General features: G+C 45.9%; 1 protein-coding gene across 1 annotated transcript in view; it reads right to left on the bottom strand.

Moving 5' to 3' along the window:
• The window catches only part of TARS3 (threonyl-tRNA synthetase 3), a 36,843-nt gene that overhangs the window by 1,285 nt on the left and 19,036 nt on the right, over nucleotides 1–16,522 (bottom strand). Inside the window, exons 11-18 of the mRNA XM_054561962.1 lie at nucleotides 12,341–12,507; nucleotides 10,683–10,845; nucleotides 8,111–8,248; nucleotides 5,859–5,936; nucleotides 5,676–5,776; nucleotides 3,062–3,166; nucleotides 1,556–1,628; nucleotides 709–823 (exon numbers count right to left, since the gene is read on the bottom strand). Of these exons, the coding sequence (XP_054417937.1) occupies nucleotides 709–823; nucleotides 1,556–1,628; nucleotides 3,062–3,166; nucleotides 5,676–5,776; nucleotides 5,859–5,936; nucleotides 8,111–8,248; nucleotides 10,683–10,845; nucleotides 12,341–12,507 (940 nt within the window). The remainder of the gene's footprint in view (nucleotides 1–708; nucleotides 824–1,555; nucleotides 1,629–3,061; nucleotides 3,167–5,675; nucleotides 5,777–5,858; nucleotides 5,937–8,110; nucleotides 8,249–10,682; nucleotides 10,846–12,340; nucleotides 12,508–16,522) is intronic.

Below are 16,522 nucleotides of genomic sequence, written 5' to 3'. Positions count from 1 at the left end.
CATCTTTGTCTAAGCTATGTGAAATATGTCACAAGAAGCCTGTTTAAAACATCACCGTGCCTACGACAAACACTTGCGATGACAGACTGTTCAGAGGACAACTCTATGCCTATTAATTTTGCCTTCTACAGAATCTTTCAACTTCCAGGAGCTAACTTCATGCCTGCAGGCATATCAATATCAATTTCTCTTGATTCTGAATCATTTTTAAAGTCAAAATTTTCGTTTCTGCATTCAATGATTCATGTGCCTAAATGACTTTTTTTTCACTTAATTCTTTTCTTTTGATCATCGTAAATCTGGAACCTTTCCCACGCATTAGTGTAATCCTAAAGGTTTCTAATAAATCAGAAAAGCAAAGGAGAAGATTTTAGGCCTGTTATATGGCTGGAATATAAGGAGTATAATTGTACTGATGAGGTCATTTTCATTTTTTCCCCCATCATTTGTCTGAGATATTAATTCATGCTGGTGTTATTAGACCACAGGATTCACGTGGAAGTTTATAACTCTTTTTCCAGCAAAGAACAAAGGGGACCAAGGAAGAGCCTTCCCAGGAACACCACACATTCTCCTTTGTGTACAAGTAATTCAACAGTTAAATGGATACGGGATAATCAAGTAGTTATACCATATTCTTTATTTCGGCTTTTGGAATTAGAGTGTGAAAAACAAGCATTTAGGAGAATAGATATAAATTTAAATTACCCAAAATAAAATTATACTGAGCCAGCTGTGCATTTCGGATTTTCTTGTTTAGTGTACAACTGTGATCTAAATCAACGTCGGCCGTGAATCCTTCTTCGAAAAAGGCACTGGATACCTACGAGAAAATAAAACGCCCTATTATTGCATTATGCGTGGTAGCAACACCCTCATGTCACCCCCGCCCCACGTGCACACACTGTACCAGCTGGGTCTGCGTGACCATAGCGACGGGCAGGAGCGATAGCAAGTCACTCCTGGGATGAGAGAGCACGTGCAGCCTCCAGCTCCTTCCCATCATTCCCTCTGGGGGAAACCAGCTGCCGTGTGGGGAGGACGTTCAGGCCAACTCTGCAGGGGCCTCCGAAGATGGGAGCGGGTCTGGAGACTGCGGCCCTGGCAGCTGGCACCCCCCCCCCCCCCGCCCGCAACCTCCTGGCTCCCTGAGCCGGGACCACCCAGCCAAGCTGCTCCCAGATCCTGACTCACAGAAACTCTGAGCCAATAGGTGTTTGTTGTTTTAAACAGCTGAGTGTTGGGGTCATTTGTTACACAGCAATAGATAATATAAGTATTCTTCCCTAATAGAGCCACGTGGAAAAGAATAACTTAAACGTCAGGTGTTTTACAATACCAGTTTCTCAAAAACCTTAAGAAAGGTAATAGTTCTGGTACAGCATATAGTCTTGATTCAGGTGTTGCTCCCAATTACTGGAAACATGGTTGTGAAGCGAACGTGTTAGTGAGGCATGTACTGTAAGTATTTTAAGGCATGAATGCATTTCAAGTCAATAACCTTCCCACACTAGGTACCAGGGTTACTACGCACTTTAACTGTCTCGGACTTTACCTGAAGTGCGTAGTTTTCACAAGTTGGTCCCACAGGGATGACCATTACTTGACGAGGGGACAGCCAGAAAGGCCTGAAAAAGATGGAAAAATAGGTATTTTTCAGAATGAGCATTTATTACACGATTAAAAAATAACCAAAGATTGATGTAAAGAAAGACCGACAAGAGAGCAGGCTCCGTAGAGGGCTGTGGAAGTAAACCAAATTATATTAAGAGGTAAAAGGCAGCAGAGTACACAAAAGGGGACACCGGGCGTTTTGACAGGGAGGGCGGCGCGGGTCGGCGGCAAGGTGGGGAGGCCACACGCCCCACCGCCGCACTAGTGAGCCCCACAATGTCAGCCCGGTGCCCCCTCCTTTTGCTACAAAGTCACTTCCGTGGTCACGAGGACCACTGTGCTTCTGAGAGGGGCTCGGCTCAGCTGGCCTCTGCGTGGAGCGCTGGCAGAGACGTGGCAGAAAGGAAGAGCAAAGCAAATCAGAGCGGGTGTCTTTTTCTAGGAGGTGACGTCACTGGCCCTTGCACGGCGAAAGGGACGCAATATCATCAACCTGCCGCGAGAGAGTTGGCTGTTCCCTTGGGGTTATGGTGGCAAGTCAGGGATCAGGGCTGACGACAAATGATGGCAGATGGCGTCTTCAGAAGAGGCCTAGCAGGTGGAACTTGGTGGCGTCCGAGTTGCTGAGCCCACGCTTGTCCTCGGGGCCACTTTGGTCATCCATCCCTGAGCCACCACTAGGGGGAGAAAGAAGCTGACGAACGCAGAATCAGCCTCTTGCATCTCAATACTGAAAATCTCACAGTGGGGGCCTTCGGGTGGGCAATACCACTGCCCTCGCGGCCCGTTCTGAGCCACCGTCCACACTCCTCTCCCCCAAATCTGTTTGTCCTCTGTTTCCCAACCTAACTCCTTCTCAGTCTCTGACCTTGTAGCCAAAGCAATAACCAGAGCCCGCGCATCAGCGTCCCTTGACATTCGGCCATTTTCCTGCCGGGCAAAGAGGACCGAAAGATGCACCACTCGAAACCCTGCACTGATGGGCATTTACCTCCCCCGCTTCCTCCTAAAGTCAGGCTGGGCTCTGGATTTGTGCCACCGAGCTGTTCAGGGCCATTTGTGAACCAGGGTCCCCTCCAAAGTCAATGGGCACCTGGTACTCCGAGAGGTAAACAACGCGGGTTGAAGGATGGATGGCAGTTGGGCAAGAGGAGGGACCCTAGGGGTGTGGGCCTCATGTTCTCCGACAGCAACTACGAAGGGCTTGAAATGGCGAGAAGACAACTCTCTAATTCTCCTGAGCTCGAGAGGTAAAGGAGCGTTTCACGTTGCCCCGCCTTTGTTTTCTGATTTGGCGGAGGTAACAAGAATTTTTTACTTGCTGTTTGGACACTTGCTAATGACGATGAGGCAGGAGCCACCAATTCTCTCACAGTAATTTTAGCTTGTAGACATGAGTTTTAAGAATAAGCAAAAAAATATGGATTTTCTTTTCCAGACCACTCACCATTTCCCCCCGTAGTTTTCTGACAGAATGGCTATCATTCTTTCCACGGACCCCAAAATGGCTCGATGAATGATCACAGGGTGTTTCTTATCGTCCCCATCCTTGCTGAAAAAATAAAAATCACACATTGAAGTGTTTTCTCAAGATTAAGTAATAACTTTACTTTCCTACCTTAAAGTGATTTTCCTAAACTATGTAAAGCAATGGGTTCCTTGTAAATCTTCAAGCATGCCATGTGATCTTTATTAGAAATAAGGTTTTCTTCCAATTATAGTATCTTTTATGAATCAGGAAAAAGCAAGGAGTAAGTCTCATTGGGATCCAGATCTTGATTTCTGTGTGTCATCCTCTAATATGATATTTATTGTAGTCTTCAGTTCTAAAAATCCCATTTCCCACTGGAAAAATGACCAACTCAAAAGCTGGGTTAGGGAAAAATACAAGTGAGCCTGTAGCATCTTGTAGGGCCAGTGAGCAAAGACATGCTAATTTTAAAAAATTTTTTAAAAATATATGACATGCTTTTATTCATAGCTTCTACAGTTTTAAAAAAGATTTTATTTATTTTTAGAGAGAGGGGAAGGGAAGGAGAAAGAGAAGGTGCGAAACATCAATGTGTGGTTGCCTCTCGCACGTCCCCTACTGGGGACCCTGCCTGCAACCTGGGGATTGAACCAATGACCCTTTGGTTCACAGACTGGTGCTCAATCCACTCAGCCACACCAGCCAGGGCTTAATTTTTTTTTTTTTAAATAAAGAGAAAGGATGGGGCATATAAAAGGGACACAGAAGCCTACCAATGGCAAAGGCTGGCACTATTTGAGCCAGAAAAACTTTTAAATGTTCCATTTTATCATAACCCAAAGTATAAAATTAATATTCACAAGTCTATACTGATATAAATAAATAATTGAATACACAAATGAACAAGAGGCAAATCTTCCTTACAGAAGAATTCGAAATAACATGTGTAGACACATGCTCCTTCTACACTAACAGCCCCAATTCCTTCCAGAAACAGAAGAGAAGGGACCGCTGCCCAACTCATTTTATGAGGCCAGCATTACCCAGGCACTAAAACCAGACAAAGACAGTACAAGGTAAGAAAACTACAAACCGATGTCCCACGTGAACACACACGCAAAAGTTCTCAATAAACTATTAGGAGACTGAGTCCAGTATATGTCAAAACATCGCACGGCCAAATGGGATTTATCGCAGCAAAGCACGGCGCAATGTTCCTTATCAATGTACTCCACCAGATGAACAGGCTAAAGAAGAAATCACATGGTCATATCGATTGATGCAGTAAAAGAACTTGACAAAATTCAACACTCATTCATTTTAAAACCCCTCAGAAAGCTTGGAATAGAGGGGAACTTCTGCACCTTGACAAACAGCATGAACAAAGGCCTGCACATAACACTGTACTTTGGGGGAACAACTGTCTGTTTTCCTCCTAAGACTGGGAACAAGGTGAACACACCATTCAACTCATTCAACGTAGCACTGGAAGCTCTAGCCAATGCCACAGGCAAGAGAAGGCAATAAAAGGCATATGGACAAGAAAAACCTTCCCTATTTGCAGAAGGTTTAATTGTCTACATAGAAGATCCTCAAAATTTTACAAGAGGAAAAAAGAAAAAACTCCTAGAACTAGTAAGTTCAGCAAAGCCTCAGGATACAACACCAACATAAAAAAATTGGTTGTATATCTCAATACTAGAAATGAATATATGAATGCCAAAGTTAAAAAATACTATACCATTTACAGTTGCTTCCTCCACATGAAATACTTAGGTATAAATCTAACAAGACATGTACAGGACTTGTATATTGAAATCTACAAAAACTGATGAACGACTCATAGAAGTTTGTGGATTAGAAGACTCAATGTAGGTAAGTAAAATCTATCCAAACTGATCTCTAGATTCAGTAAACTTCCAATAAAAACTCACACCAGGAATTATTGAAGACTTATTAAAAGCAAAGGAATTAAAAGAACCAAAACAATTCTGTAAAAGAACAAAGAATTCATATCATCTCGTTTTAAGACTGACTATAAAGCTACAGTGGTCAAAACAGTATGGTACTGACAGAGAGATAATCAATGGATCAGTGGAACAGAACTGAAAATCTAGAAACACCCATACAAATATATCCGGTTGGTTTTTGATAAGGGTACAATGGCAGGTCAATGGAGAAGGGATGCCTTTTGCAACAAGTGATGTTAGAATAATCAGATATCTAGACGTAACCAGTGAATTCTGGCCTACGCTTCTCATCTTAGACAAAAATTAACTCAAAATGGATCTTAGATCAAAATGCGAAGCTTAATACTAGGAAACTTCTAAGAGAAAGCATAGGGGAAATCTTCCATTACCTGTGCTTATATATGATGCCAAAAGCCTGAGCCATAAAAGAAAAACTATATAAATGAGACATTGGTGAAATATAAAAGAAGCCACACATTAGGAGAAAATATTTGCAAATCAAATACACATCAATATATAGATGTATAATGAATAATAGAATATATAAGGAACACTCAAAACTCAACAGAGACACATAATTAGAATGAGTTCCTCATCATTTATCATATTTGATCACTCACCTAACGTATGTGAGATTAAATCTAATAGGCAGTTGGAAGTCAAGCTGGATGGTAGCGCACTGGTGGGATCTGCCAAGAGCGTCCTTGATTTTTATATCAATCTGCAAATGAAACGATGTTTGCTCAGACAGTTTCTAGTTTTCTTTCAAACTGCACTCGTTCTGAAGCAGATGGGCTACTTACTTTAGGGCCATAAAAGGCTCCGTCTCCGAGGTTCATCTTCCACGGTTTTCCAAAGTCCATCAAACTCTTCTGCAGTTGCTGTTTTTCAAAAAAGGTGAGACCACTGAACACATACTGTCCTGTACATTTTAATCTTTTTTGCCACTGGCTCAGAAAAATAAGTTCTCATAAATCTTAATTACATTCTGTTTTAGTTCAACGTATACTTATTGAGCATCTTTTGCATTCAGGAAACTACTGAGCAAGGACTACACATAAAGGTGATTGATTACATTGGTGCTTGCTTTCAGGAAACAGACACCATTCATTTGGTGGGAAAAGAAGATCATTTACTAAACTGTGCCGGGATTCCACAAACGCGTTTAGGGAGGGGCACTTCGGCCCTTGAGCCAACGCAGGGCCTCTCTGCCCCGCCCACTTCTCAGCTCCCGCCTTCCAGTGACGGTTCCCAGACGGTTCTGGCAGGGGGGCCCTCCCCACGGGAAAGGCTTGAGATATTGGATCTTGTTTGCCTCCTCCACTGTGTTAGGTGATGAGAAGACCAAGGGGGCAGCTCTCTTGCATCTCCCCCAGTGCTGCACGTGCAGCTGGGGTGCTGGGATTTACACGGTGTGGGAGCAGGAGGCCCACTTTGGTCTTCGGCCTAACACATATACATGCTTTTAAGTTAATGTGTGTGAAAATGTCCATGTCTGCAGGAGGCTGGTGCACAGAGAAGTATTAATGATAAAAGGGGTCTTTGGTCCCGCTGCTACTCCCTGTGAATCCAGACTCTTCGGGAAGCACGTTCCAGGCCAGAACACCGCCAAACACCATCCATATCCCTGCCCTCACCAGACACATGGATGCCCACGAAGGGGCGGACACTTGGGAGCGAAGTGCCCGATGGGAAGTCCAACAGTGGTGGTGTCTGGGGCGGAAGCCAGAGTCACGGAGAAAGCTGAGTCCCGGGGTCCCAGCAGGCTGGTCCAGGGCCTCCGTCAGAGTGGGCGGGGAGCTGGTGCTGGGTGAGGGCCCGGGGAGGCAGCGTCCCTCCTACTGAGCACCCGGGAAGGCCACCACCGTGGACGCACTTCACAGGCTGGGAGGCCGCCCTCCCCCCTTACTCTGTCTTTGAAAGGAGACATGCGCATGCGTTCGCAGGGAAAATGAGGCCCAGGACAGCAGACAGCTAGGCGATGGGAGGAATCTGGGGGCTCTCAGGGAAGGGAAGGCACACGGAGGCCCGGCTCGCGGAAGAGCATAAGGCAGAGGTCACTGCTTGCCACGAGGCCTCTGAGGACACAGAGACGGGGAAGCCTGACAGGGGTAGCCAGGAAAGGCTAAGGCAGCCCTCGGTGTAGGCGAGAGGGGCCGCAAGTGTGGGTGGGACACGAGCCTGAACCAGCCACTTCTCAGGTCTTGACTGGGGACACTGCCCAGCCCCCTGGTGAAGGAAAAACGAAGGGTTCATTTTTCTCCTTCTGTCTGTCTGTCTGTCCTCCTTCCCCAGGGAAACCAGGGCTTTCGCTCCCAATAGCACTGGAGGTCTCGACTGTGTCTGGGTTGGGCTCAGACACATCGATGTGCTTGGACTGGTGAGGCTATGGGGCTGCAATGCTGGTAGGGATCTTAGTGAGTCATTGCAGCTCCGCAAAGGTGGGGCACAGGGAGGTTTGGGGTGGGGCTGATGAATGCGACTCCACGGAGCTGAGGGGTTTACACTGGTTCCAAGGGGGAGACGACAGACCAGAGCTGCTGAAGGAGCCAGAGGGTTTCTTTAGAAACTATGACACTGGTTATCATTAGCAACTGGCACTGAAAAGAGTATAAACAGCCCTGGCTGGTGTGGCTCAGCGGATTGAGCACCAGCCTGTGAACCAAAGGGTCACTGGTTCAATTCCCAGTCAGGGCACGTGTCTGGGTTGCTGGCCAGGTCCCCTGTTGGGGGTGCTTGAGGGACAACCACACCTTGATGTTTTCCCCTCTTTTTCCCTTCCTTCCTCTCTCTAAAAAGAAATAAATAAAAATCTTTTTTTTTTTAAAAAAGCATAAACAAACCTTGATATAAACTTTAAAGTGTGAAACAAATGTATGGTATTGTTGTTAGTATCATTATGAAGCGAGCTGGGTAACTATGTTCTACAATTGGCACCTTTATCCCAGAACTTCCCCATCTAAAATTCCACTGTCTCTTCATACAAGGTGATAGCAGCCACCTGGGCGGTTTCCCTAGTCACAAAAATGGAGAGGAAGCATTTTGCTCCTCCTACCTTTTCAGCTTCATCCCATAATGCAATCTCTCCTAAGAAGTTTTCGGGCCTGGTGGACAAGTTTAATTGAAAGGAGAATCCAAACGTGGAGTACACAGATTGCAAAAACTGCAAACAGCCCTTTATTTCTTCTTCGATCTGCAATCAGAGCAAAGGAAATATTTTAAATAGAACACCCAATGAAATCCATTATGGCGTTTTTAAAAATAAAAATAAAATCGTTCTTCACATCAAAGAGAAACAAAGCGTATTTTCGCTGTAGAGAACAGTTAATGACACGGTGAGGGTTGTCTGTCCGTTCCTTACTTGGATGTTCGGGGAATGTCTATCACGTGCCAGGCACGCGCAGGCTGCCAGAGGCCCCTAGCCCAGTGCCGGCGGCGCACACGGAAGCAGGCAAGGGCGCCTCACCGTGACAGTGCCACACAGAAGCGGGGACAACGCCTGCCCAGAGGAAGCGAGAGCCAAACTGCAGCGGGAGGACAGGGCATAGTCCTCCCTGCAGAGGAAGGACAGGAGCTCCTGAGCAGAGGAAACGCTGCGTGTAAAGGCTCAGGGGACAGGGAAGCCACAGGGAGCTGCCGTGGGACCGAGCCCTGTGTGATGGAAAAGGGGGACAACATGGGGACAGTGGGAGGTGACAGGCAGGAGGCAGGAGGGAACGAGAGAAAGTTGCCTTCAAAGCCAGGATAGAGTCCACACTCTTTAGCCTGAGAAAAATGGAAAAATATCAATGAAGGTTTGTTTTGTTTTTTGTTTTTTAAGGAGACTAACATGATCGATTTGTTCTTTCAAAGTGTGGGAAACGGACTGGCGAGGTCAGAAGAGAGGCCCCTGAGGAACCCGGCGAGATTTCAGGAGCGTGGTGATGCGGGTCCAGACCAGAGGGAAGCCCTGGGAACGCGGAGGATCTGATGCGTCTGCCGGACAGCTAACCTTTCCCTCACCGCCTGACAGCAATCGCCTCTGCGCTAAGCACCGAGCTGGATGCTGGGCACTTGGGAATGCATGAGGTTATTCAGGAATCAGTCACATGTTTAGGGAGCGCTGTCAATAGGGCTTGTGATGAACTGGACAGGGGCAGGCCTGGTGTCCCAGGAGGAGCACAGCGTGGTGTGGGAAGCCAAAGAGGAGCCAATTCTGCAAACGGTTAATGTGAAGGCGCTTGGGGTCTCTTCCACCGCCACGTTGTGGCTTGCAGCACACAAGTCCTCTGCCTATTTTGTTAGATTTCCACCTAAGTATTACTTTTATTCTGCGTGATTATGAATGACACTGTATTTTTAACTTCATCGTCCACGTGCTCATTGCTCGAACAGGGAGGTACAGCTGGTTTCTGTGTGCAGAGCTTGTGTCCTGAGACATCAGCTGCGAAATACACGCAGCAGAAACCGAGAGAATTGAAAGGAGAAACAGACAAATCCACAACGCAGGTGGAGACTTCATCATCCCTCTCTCAACAACTGACGGGACAACTAGACAGAAAGCCAGCGAGGAGACCCACATCCCCATTGACCAACCAGGGCCTCACTGTCATTTAGAAAACCCTCCACCCAACGACAGCAGAACACGCGTCTGTTCGAGTCCCACGAAACACACATACCAAGATGGCCCGTGTCCTGGGCCATGAAACAAACCTCAGCCAAAGTTTTAAAAATCGAAGTCATACTAAGTGTTTTTTTCTGACCACAATGGAATTAAATTAGAAATCAGTAACAGAAAGATAAGAGGAAAATATCCAAACACTTGGACACTGAACACACACTTCTAAATAAGCCATGCATTCAAGAGGAAATCGCAAGAGAAATTAAAGGAAAAATACCCTGAGCAGAGTGAAAATAAAAATACAATATATTAAAAGTACAGAGCAAAAGCTGTGCTAAAAAGTAAGTACAGAGCATTAAGTGTGGATATTATGAAAGAAGAAAAGTCTCAAGTCAATAATCTAGGCTCCCACCTCATAATCTTGGGGGGAAAAAGGCAAAATAAACCCCAAACAATAAGAAATATGTAAATACTTCCAAAAAATTTGTCCATTTCGTCTAAGTCGTTGACTTTATTGGCATAAAGTTGTTCATAATATTGGCTTATTATCCTTTTAATATTTATAGAATCTGTAGTAATCTCACTCCTCTCATTCCTCATATTTTTAATTCATGTCTTTTGTTTTTTCCCTGATCATTAAAGTGGCCCTTCACATGACAATTTTAATTTGAATTAACAGGAAAACCTGCAAAAAGTAAAAGTCGAACTTCTATGCAATATTGAAAAACAAAAACATCCAACATTCTCCCAAATCCCTTGAGATATTAGATGTACTGTATTTAAGTCAATAAAACTGAAGGAAGCGTAAAAGAAAAATAGTAATAAATGTCATGCTAAGATATTACTGATCTACAACCCAAACTTGAGCATGACAGACTGTTAGAGCTGAATGAGACCTCAGAGACTAGACCAAACTTCTTATTTCACAGCGACTCTGGAAGACTCAGAGATTCCGTGAGACTCAAGGACCAAGACAAGACTCGGAATGTGTGCAGGCCACACCTTACCGCATGGTGTTGCTGTTTACCTGCTCCACCGTGCAAAAGATGTGCGCATCATCCTGCTGAAAGCGTCTAACTCGGGTCAAGCCACTTAGAGTCCCCGACAGTTCATTTCGATGAAGGACTCCGAAATCGGCAAATCTAATAGGCATTTCCCTCCAAGACCGCGGACGATGGGCAAACATTAGACTAGAAAAGAGGCAATAAACACTCAGCTTTCACTTAGCATAGAAAAGATTAAACAACTATCTAAATATGAACAAATTACAATTACGCCTCAAGATTGGTAAACGCTTTATGCTGGTTCTTAGATCACAAGTTTTGAGAACGTTTCTTCTCCTATGAAGTGCTGAACCTAGAATTTGCAACACTACAGGTCCTAAGAACCAGAGATGCTGCTTCCTATTCCCATTCCCCCGTGACAATTCATTTCAAAGACCACTTCCCACTCTGCTCCCTGAGGAGAGGGCCTGCCTTACTCTCCTCTGTATTTCTAGCGCCAAGCGCTGCCAACACTCTTTGTCACGTTAGAGGCTTCTCTTCTGCAGAAAGCACTCCCAGCAGCTCCCGTGCCCCCTCCCCGCTAACCCCACTGAAGTCAGACTTTCTTATTCTGGGGCATAACCATACAAAGTTACACTCTCTTCTTCCACTCAGCCTTCCTCATAATTAGAGCTGAAATCACAGACTACAGCTTCAAACGGTACCTCATGGGAAACTGAGTTAAGATGTTGTTAAGGCAAGTGTTTTAGACACTACAAAGTGCTCGGTTGACCTCCACCTTCTGTTTAAAAAGAGAGGGTACAGACTTTTCACATGCCAGTTTTCATAAAACTAAAGGTAATTATATGTTGTGAACAGGCTGCCAGCATAAAGCTGATCTTCTTTTAGTGTTTACTGAAAGGGACAAAGAGCTTTCGTCAGTGTTCAGAGGTCTGTTTTAATAATTACCTTCTGAAGTCCATTTACTGGAAACTATGTATGTTGATGATGCAAAACTATAACAACTGAGATTTTTTTTGTGTGGAGAAATTGTGTCTGTTCACTTCCAGTTGTAAAACTGGTGTGTCTTATGAGCTTAATTTGCATATCAACTTTATGATAATGGCATTCTTGCATAGACTCTAAGAAAATACAGATTGAAAGATGTGCCATTACTTTATGTACCACTAAGAATAAAAATAACCCATTAAATAAATTATGACATAACGCTAAGATGCCTCTGGTTGTAGATGCATGCCAATTTCAGAGATGCTGAAATGTGGGTGGAAAAGTTATCCTGGAATCAATGAAACCCAGTCACTCATTGATTACAACCTCACTGGCCCTATTATTAACCAACCCAAACAAAAGATGCGAACAAAATGTTTGGCAAATGTGTGTATTTGAAGTGTATTATGACCATGAAGAGAAATACTATAATAATTTATAGAAACTGATACATAACATTATCTCTAAGAAGCGCAAAAAACTAAATGGTTTCTAGCTAACATTGCACACCTGCCAAAGATCAATCTTATTTTAAACAGTAAACTCACTTTCCAGGATGAAATAACTGGGCAAAGACAGCTAGGAACCCACATCCTTCAGGTTAAAGGAATCTGTTGACTCCCAAAAGCAAAACACGTAACAATACTGAAAGCTCGGCCCCCACGCAAAGGCCTGCTTGACTTTCAGTGCTCACCAGTGCCCCGGGCAGTTCATGGGCTTCAGGGCAAAAGTGTCTTTCTCCACGTCGAAGGAGAACATGCTCTCGCTGTGATGCTGCCGGTGGCCCGAGGCTTCCCAGAGTTTACTGTTGTACACGTTGGGAGACAGCACTTCTGTGAAGTTGCGCTGGTGATATTCCTCCTGGAAGAGAACACCCTTGAAGTTCAGATCTGCGAGGACAGGCCACAAGGCCAGGCAGTCACACTGAGAGCCAGTGTTTTAAACTCAGGGTGACCTTGCCCTGGCTGGCGTGGCTCACTGGACTGAACACCAGCCTGTGGACCAGAAGGTCACTGGTTCGATTCCCGGTCAGGGCACGAGTTGGGGGCCAGGTTCCCAGTAGGGGGCGTGCGAGAGGCAACTGGTCAATGTTTCTCACATCAATCTTTCTTTCTCCCTCGTTTCCCCTTTCTCTAAAAATAAATAGTATCTTTTAAAAAAATAAAAAAATAAACTCAGGGGGATCTTGTATTCATTCATGATTAATGTACCCTCAGCTTCAGGTGTGGTGCTTTCAAGGTCATGAAAGAAAGATTAACGTATGCTCAGCAGAATTTTCACATTAAGTATATTGATATCACAGTATACAATAGTATACACTATGTAATGTTTTAATTCTTTGAAAATTAGTATTTATAGTTATATTTATTTATGTATATATACACATAACGTATATATACACATAAGTATATTTATATTATTTACAAATATTTATATTTATATATAAAAATATTTATAAATATTTAAATATTTATAAAAGCATAACTCTACAGGGCCAAAGAGAAAGGAGAGGCAAGGAGAAGTCCTATGCTTTGGAATCCGGAGAGTAGAACCACTGCCTAAGCGGCCCTGGGAAAGCTGGGACTACAGAGGCAAGGCCAGAAGCAAGTCTACTTTAGCTGAGATTTCTGGGATCCACATTTTTAAGGCGTTGGTCCTGTCTTCTATTTTTTAGTGTTATCACTGGAAATTTCATTGCCGTTCAGATGCCCAGTACTATGTCTTTGGCTTTTTCTCTTTGAAAACATTTAGAATATTTCCTTTATCTCTAAAGCTTTAGAATCTCTTGACTGTGTGCCTTGGTACCTGAGGAAAGAATGGTTTTACCAAAAAAGAAAAAGAGTAAGAAACCTAGACATACCTCTGTTGGGAGCGGAGCCTGTCCCTTGCCCATTTGGGGTGGGGGTCCCTATGCTACTGAGCCAACAGGCAGAGAGTGACTTACTCTTCTGGCCAGGATGACTGGCCCCAACTGTCGGGGAGGCTGTGCTGCTGTTACAAAGGACCGAGAATGCAGGGAGGAGCCTCCGGCATTTCCACGTGCAACCACGGCCTGAGGAGAACGCTGGCGACCTCTACAGGCAGGATCACCAAGCACCTGGATCCTTTGGGAAGAAGATTTAGGTCACCCACTACTGCGGGTTGAATTGTATCCCCCCAAGAAAGACAGGCTGGAGTCCTGGCCCCGTGGACCTCAGAATGGGGCCTTATTTGAAAACAGAGGTGTTAGAGCGGTGATCAAGTTAAGAGGAAGTCATTGGAGTGGGTCTTACTCCAATGGGACCGGTGTCCTTGTAAAAAGAGGAAATCTGGAGAGAGACACACGCACACGTGGAAGAAAGATGATGTGAAGACACAGAGGGAGAATGTGGTGTGAAGGCAGAAGACTGGAGCGAGGAGGCCCTGACAAGCCAGGGCACACCGATGACGACGGACCAACTCCCCCTCGCGAGAAAAGGGCAAGGAAGGTTCGACCCCTTCCCAGCTTCCAGACGGAGTGTGGCTCAGGGGGCCCCCTCATTCCACACACCACGCCGCTGGAAGTGCGAAATGTCACTCCCTATGGTTTGGGGCTGCTCCGTTTATGGTGCTTTGTTAGACACCCCAGGAAACTAACAGACCCACCGAATAAAACACTGTCCGTCCGAGGCACTGGCAGGAGAAGGGGCGCACGGAATGGGAGCGGGGAGAGGGAGCCTCTGATGTACCTCCTTGTGTCCATTTACACGGGCTCAGGTGGAACCGCTGCATTTAATTTTTTTTCCCTGCATATTTACACCAAGAGCACGGGTGGTCGCTAATGTCACAGTTTAGATTTTGGATGACACCAAACCGGCATCGCCCCAAGTGATGACACGTTGGCGAGCAGGACTTGGGGTGAAGAAACAAAAGTCTTCATCCAGCAAAGGACAAAAGTGGACTCTAAGTAACAAAAGTAACAGTAACCTCTGTGCTGGCCATTCTCGTTGGCCACCCCCTGTCCTGTCCCGGACTGACCTGCCTTTCTGTCCTCTGTGCCCTGCTCTGTGTCCCCACAAGCTGACTTCCATGGACCACTGCGCCAATCCTGCCTGCCTTCCGACTTCAGGTGGAATCTGACCAATGAGAGGCTCTACATGCATCCAGAGGGAGGGAGAAGAGCGAAGTCAGAATCTTTATTCCCCTCCCCCCCACTCCAGAAACTTGGGTTTCTTCTGTCCTGGGCTGCGACCAGTTACAGCTTCTGTCAGGTGGCCTCTTCCCGGGCGTCAAGCTCTCCCTGGGCTCCGGTAACGCGGTTCTTTCTCACCGCCCTGGCTGAGGGCAGGGGTAGGCGAGTCCCGCTGTTGGTAGTCCCTGGCTAGATGCAACCTAGTGAGTTCCCTTAACCAGGCCCGCGCCTCTGTAAATACGTCCTTCATGAGACGCTCTTCGGTTAGACCCTTGAGCTCACCTGGCAGGACTGTGGCTGGATAGAAGGTCAAGGTTTTGAGATGCTACATGTCTGCAAAGACAAATTCGGTGGGGAAATGCACTGAGTCCAAGGCTGTGGGAGCAGGAGACGAACACTGTCCGAGCGCGTTATTAGTGGAATAGTGAGCAGAGCTACTGTCCCCTCTACCCCACGGCACCGACTGGGCAGCGACGCATGGGGCAGGTTAGGTTCCAGCAACTGAAACCGTGCGGCTGAGGAGTTGTGCCGAAGGAGCCCTTTCAGGCTGCTGGCAGGGACAGGAAGTAACAGTCACTTTAGAAAACCGTTGGCATTTTCTTAGAAACACAGATTTACCGTATGACCCTGAAATCGCGCTCCTAGGTATTCGCCCAAGTAAAATGAAAACGGATATTCACACAAAAGCCCTGTGCTGAGAACACTGAGAAAGCCACTCAGGGGTACGCCCGGGCCACTTCTTCTAAGAGAAAAACGTGACTCAAAGGGTGGAACCAGAGCGTAGGGAGAACAGAACTGAATCCTAACCGTCCTGCATTTTTTGACCCGAGAAAATATCTCTAGTTATTTTTATATACAATATCTAGCATATTCATAACAAATTACTAGACATGGGAAGAAGCAGGACCATATAACAGAAAACCAAGGGAAAAAAATAGTTAAAAAGTCCCTACAGTGTTTATATGTGTGTGTGCGTTTTGCACTAAAAGGCCAATTTTTTTTCAGACAAAGATGTCTGGGAGTTCAAGGTCAGCCGCCTCATCCATGTCTGCCAGACAGTCCCATCCCAAGGCTCGGGGCCCGGTCCTGCCCACCTGTGCCCTTACCTCGGCGTAGGAGACCTTCGGGGCTGTTTACGTACATGGCTGTACATCTCTGCAGCTCATACCCTAAGACTTTGGGCCTGACCATCAGCCATGTCTGTCCTGCATCTATAAGAGATAAGAGACTCCTTAAAGGCCACCATGGAGGCCTCCTGTTTATTCTTGGCGCACTCCGCCCCCAACCTAGAGAGTTTAAGGTGCCAGGGGCTGTGTTGACTTTCCAGCAAAGACAGCCCATTGTCACCACCTGCTGAAGCCTCTGATAATAGTCAGTGATTCTTCAAGTCTCAGCTCCCTGCCCTCTGATCCGCTATGGCGTCCCACTGGCCAATCCCTATGGAAAGGATGTAACTCAGGTGAGAAAGTTCACAGAGCTCAGCTCCCCAGGGCGTGGCATGAGGAAAGAAGGGGAAAAGAATGAGACAGTGACTCAGAGACTAACCAGCACATGCCACGTATGCTTTTTTCTAGGAGGTTCTTAAGGAAAGCGCTTCCCCAGATGAGAGGGAAAAGCAAGGAAGAGGGATCAGGAAAGAGGAGAATCACTGTAGGAAAGAGATGAGGGGAACAGCCAGGATGATGACGAAAAGAAGCCTAAAGATGTAATTCTGGAGAGAAAAGA

Source organism: Pteronotus mesoamericanus, unplaced genomic scaffold (genome assembly GCF_021234165.1).
Source record: "Pteronotus mesoamericanus isolate MK-2021 breed Mesoamerican mustached bat unplaced genomic scaffold, CSHL_Meso_final scaffold_582, whole genome shotgun sequence".
Classification (NCBI taxonomy): Eukaryota; Metazoa; Chordata; class Mammalia; order Chiroptera; family Mormoopidae; genus Pteronotus; species Pteronotus mesoamericanus.
Note: the sequence above shows the minus strand (reverse complement) of the source record. Positions and strands in the feature narration are given on the sequence as shown.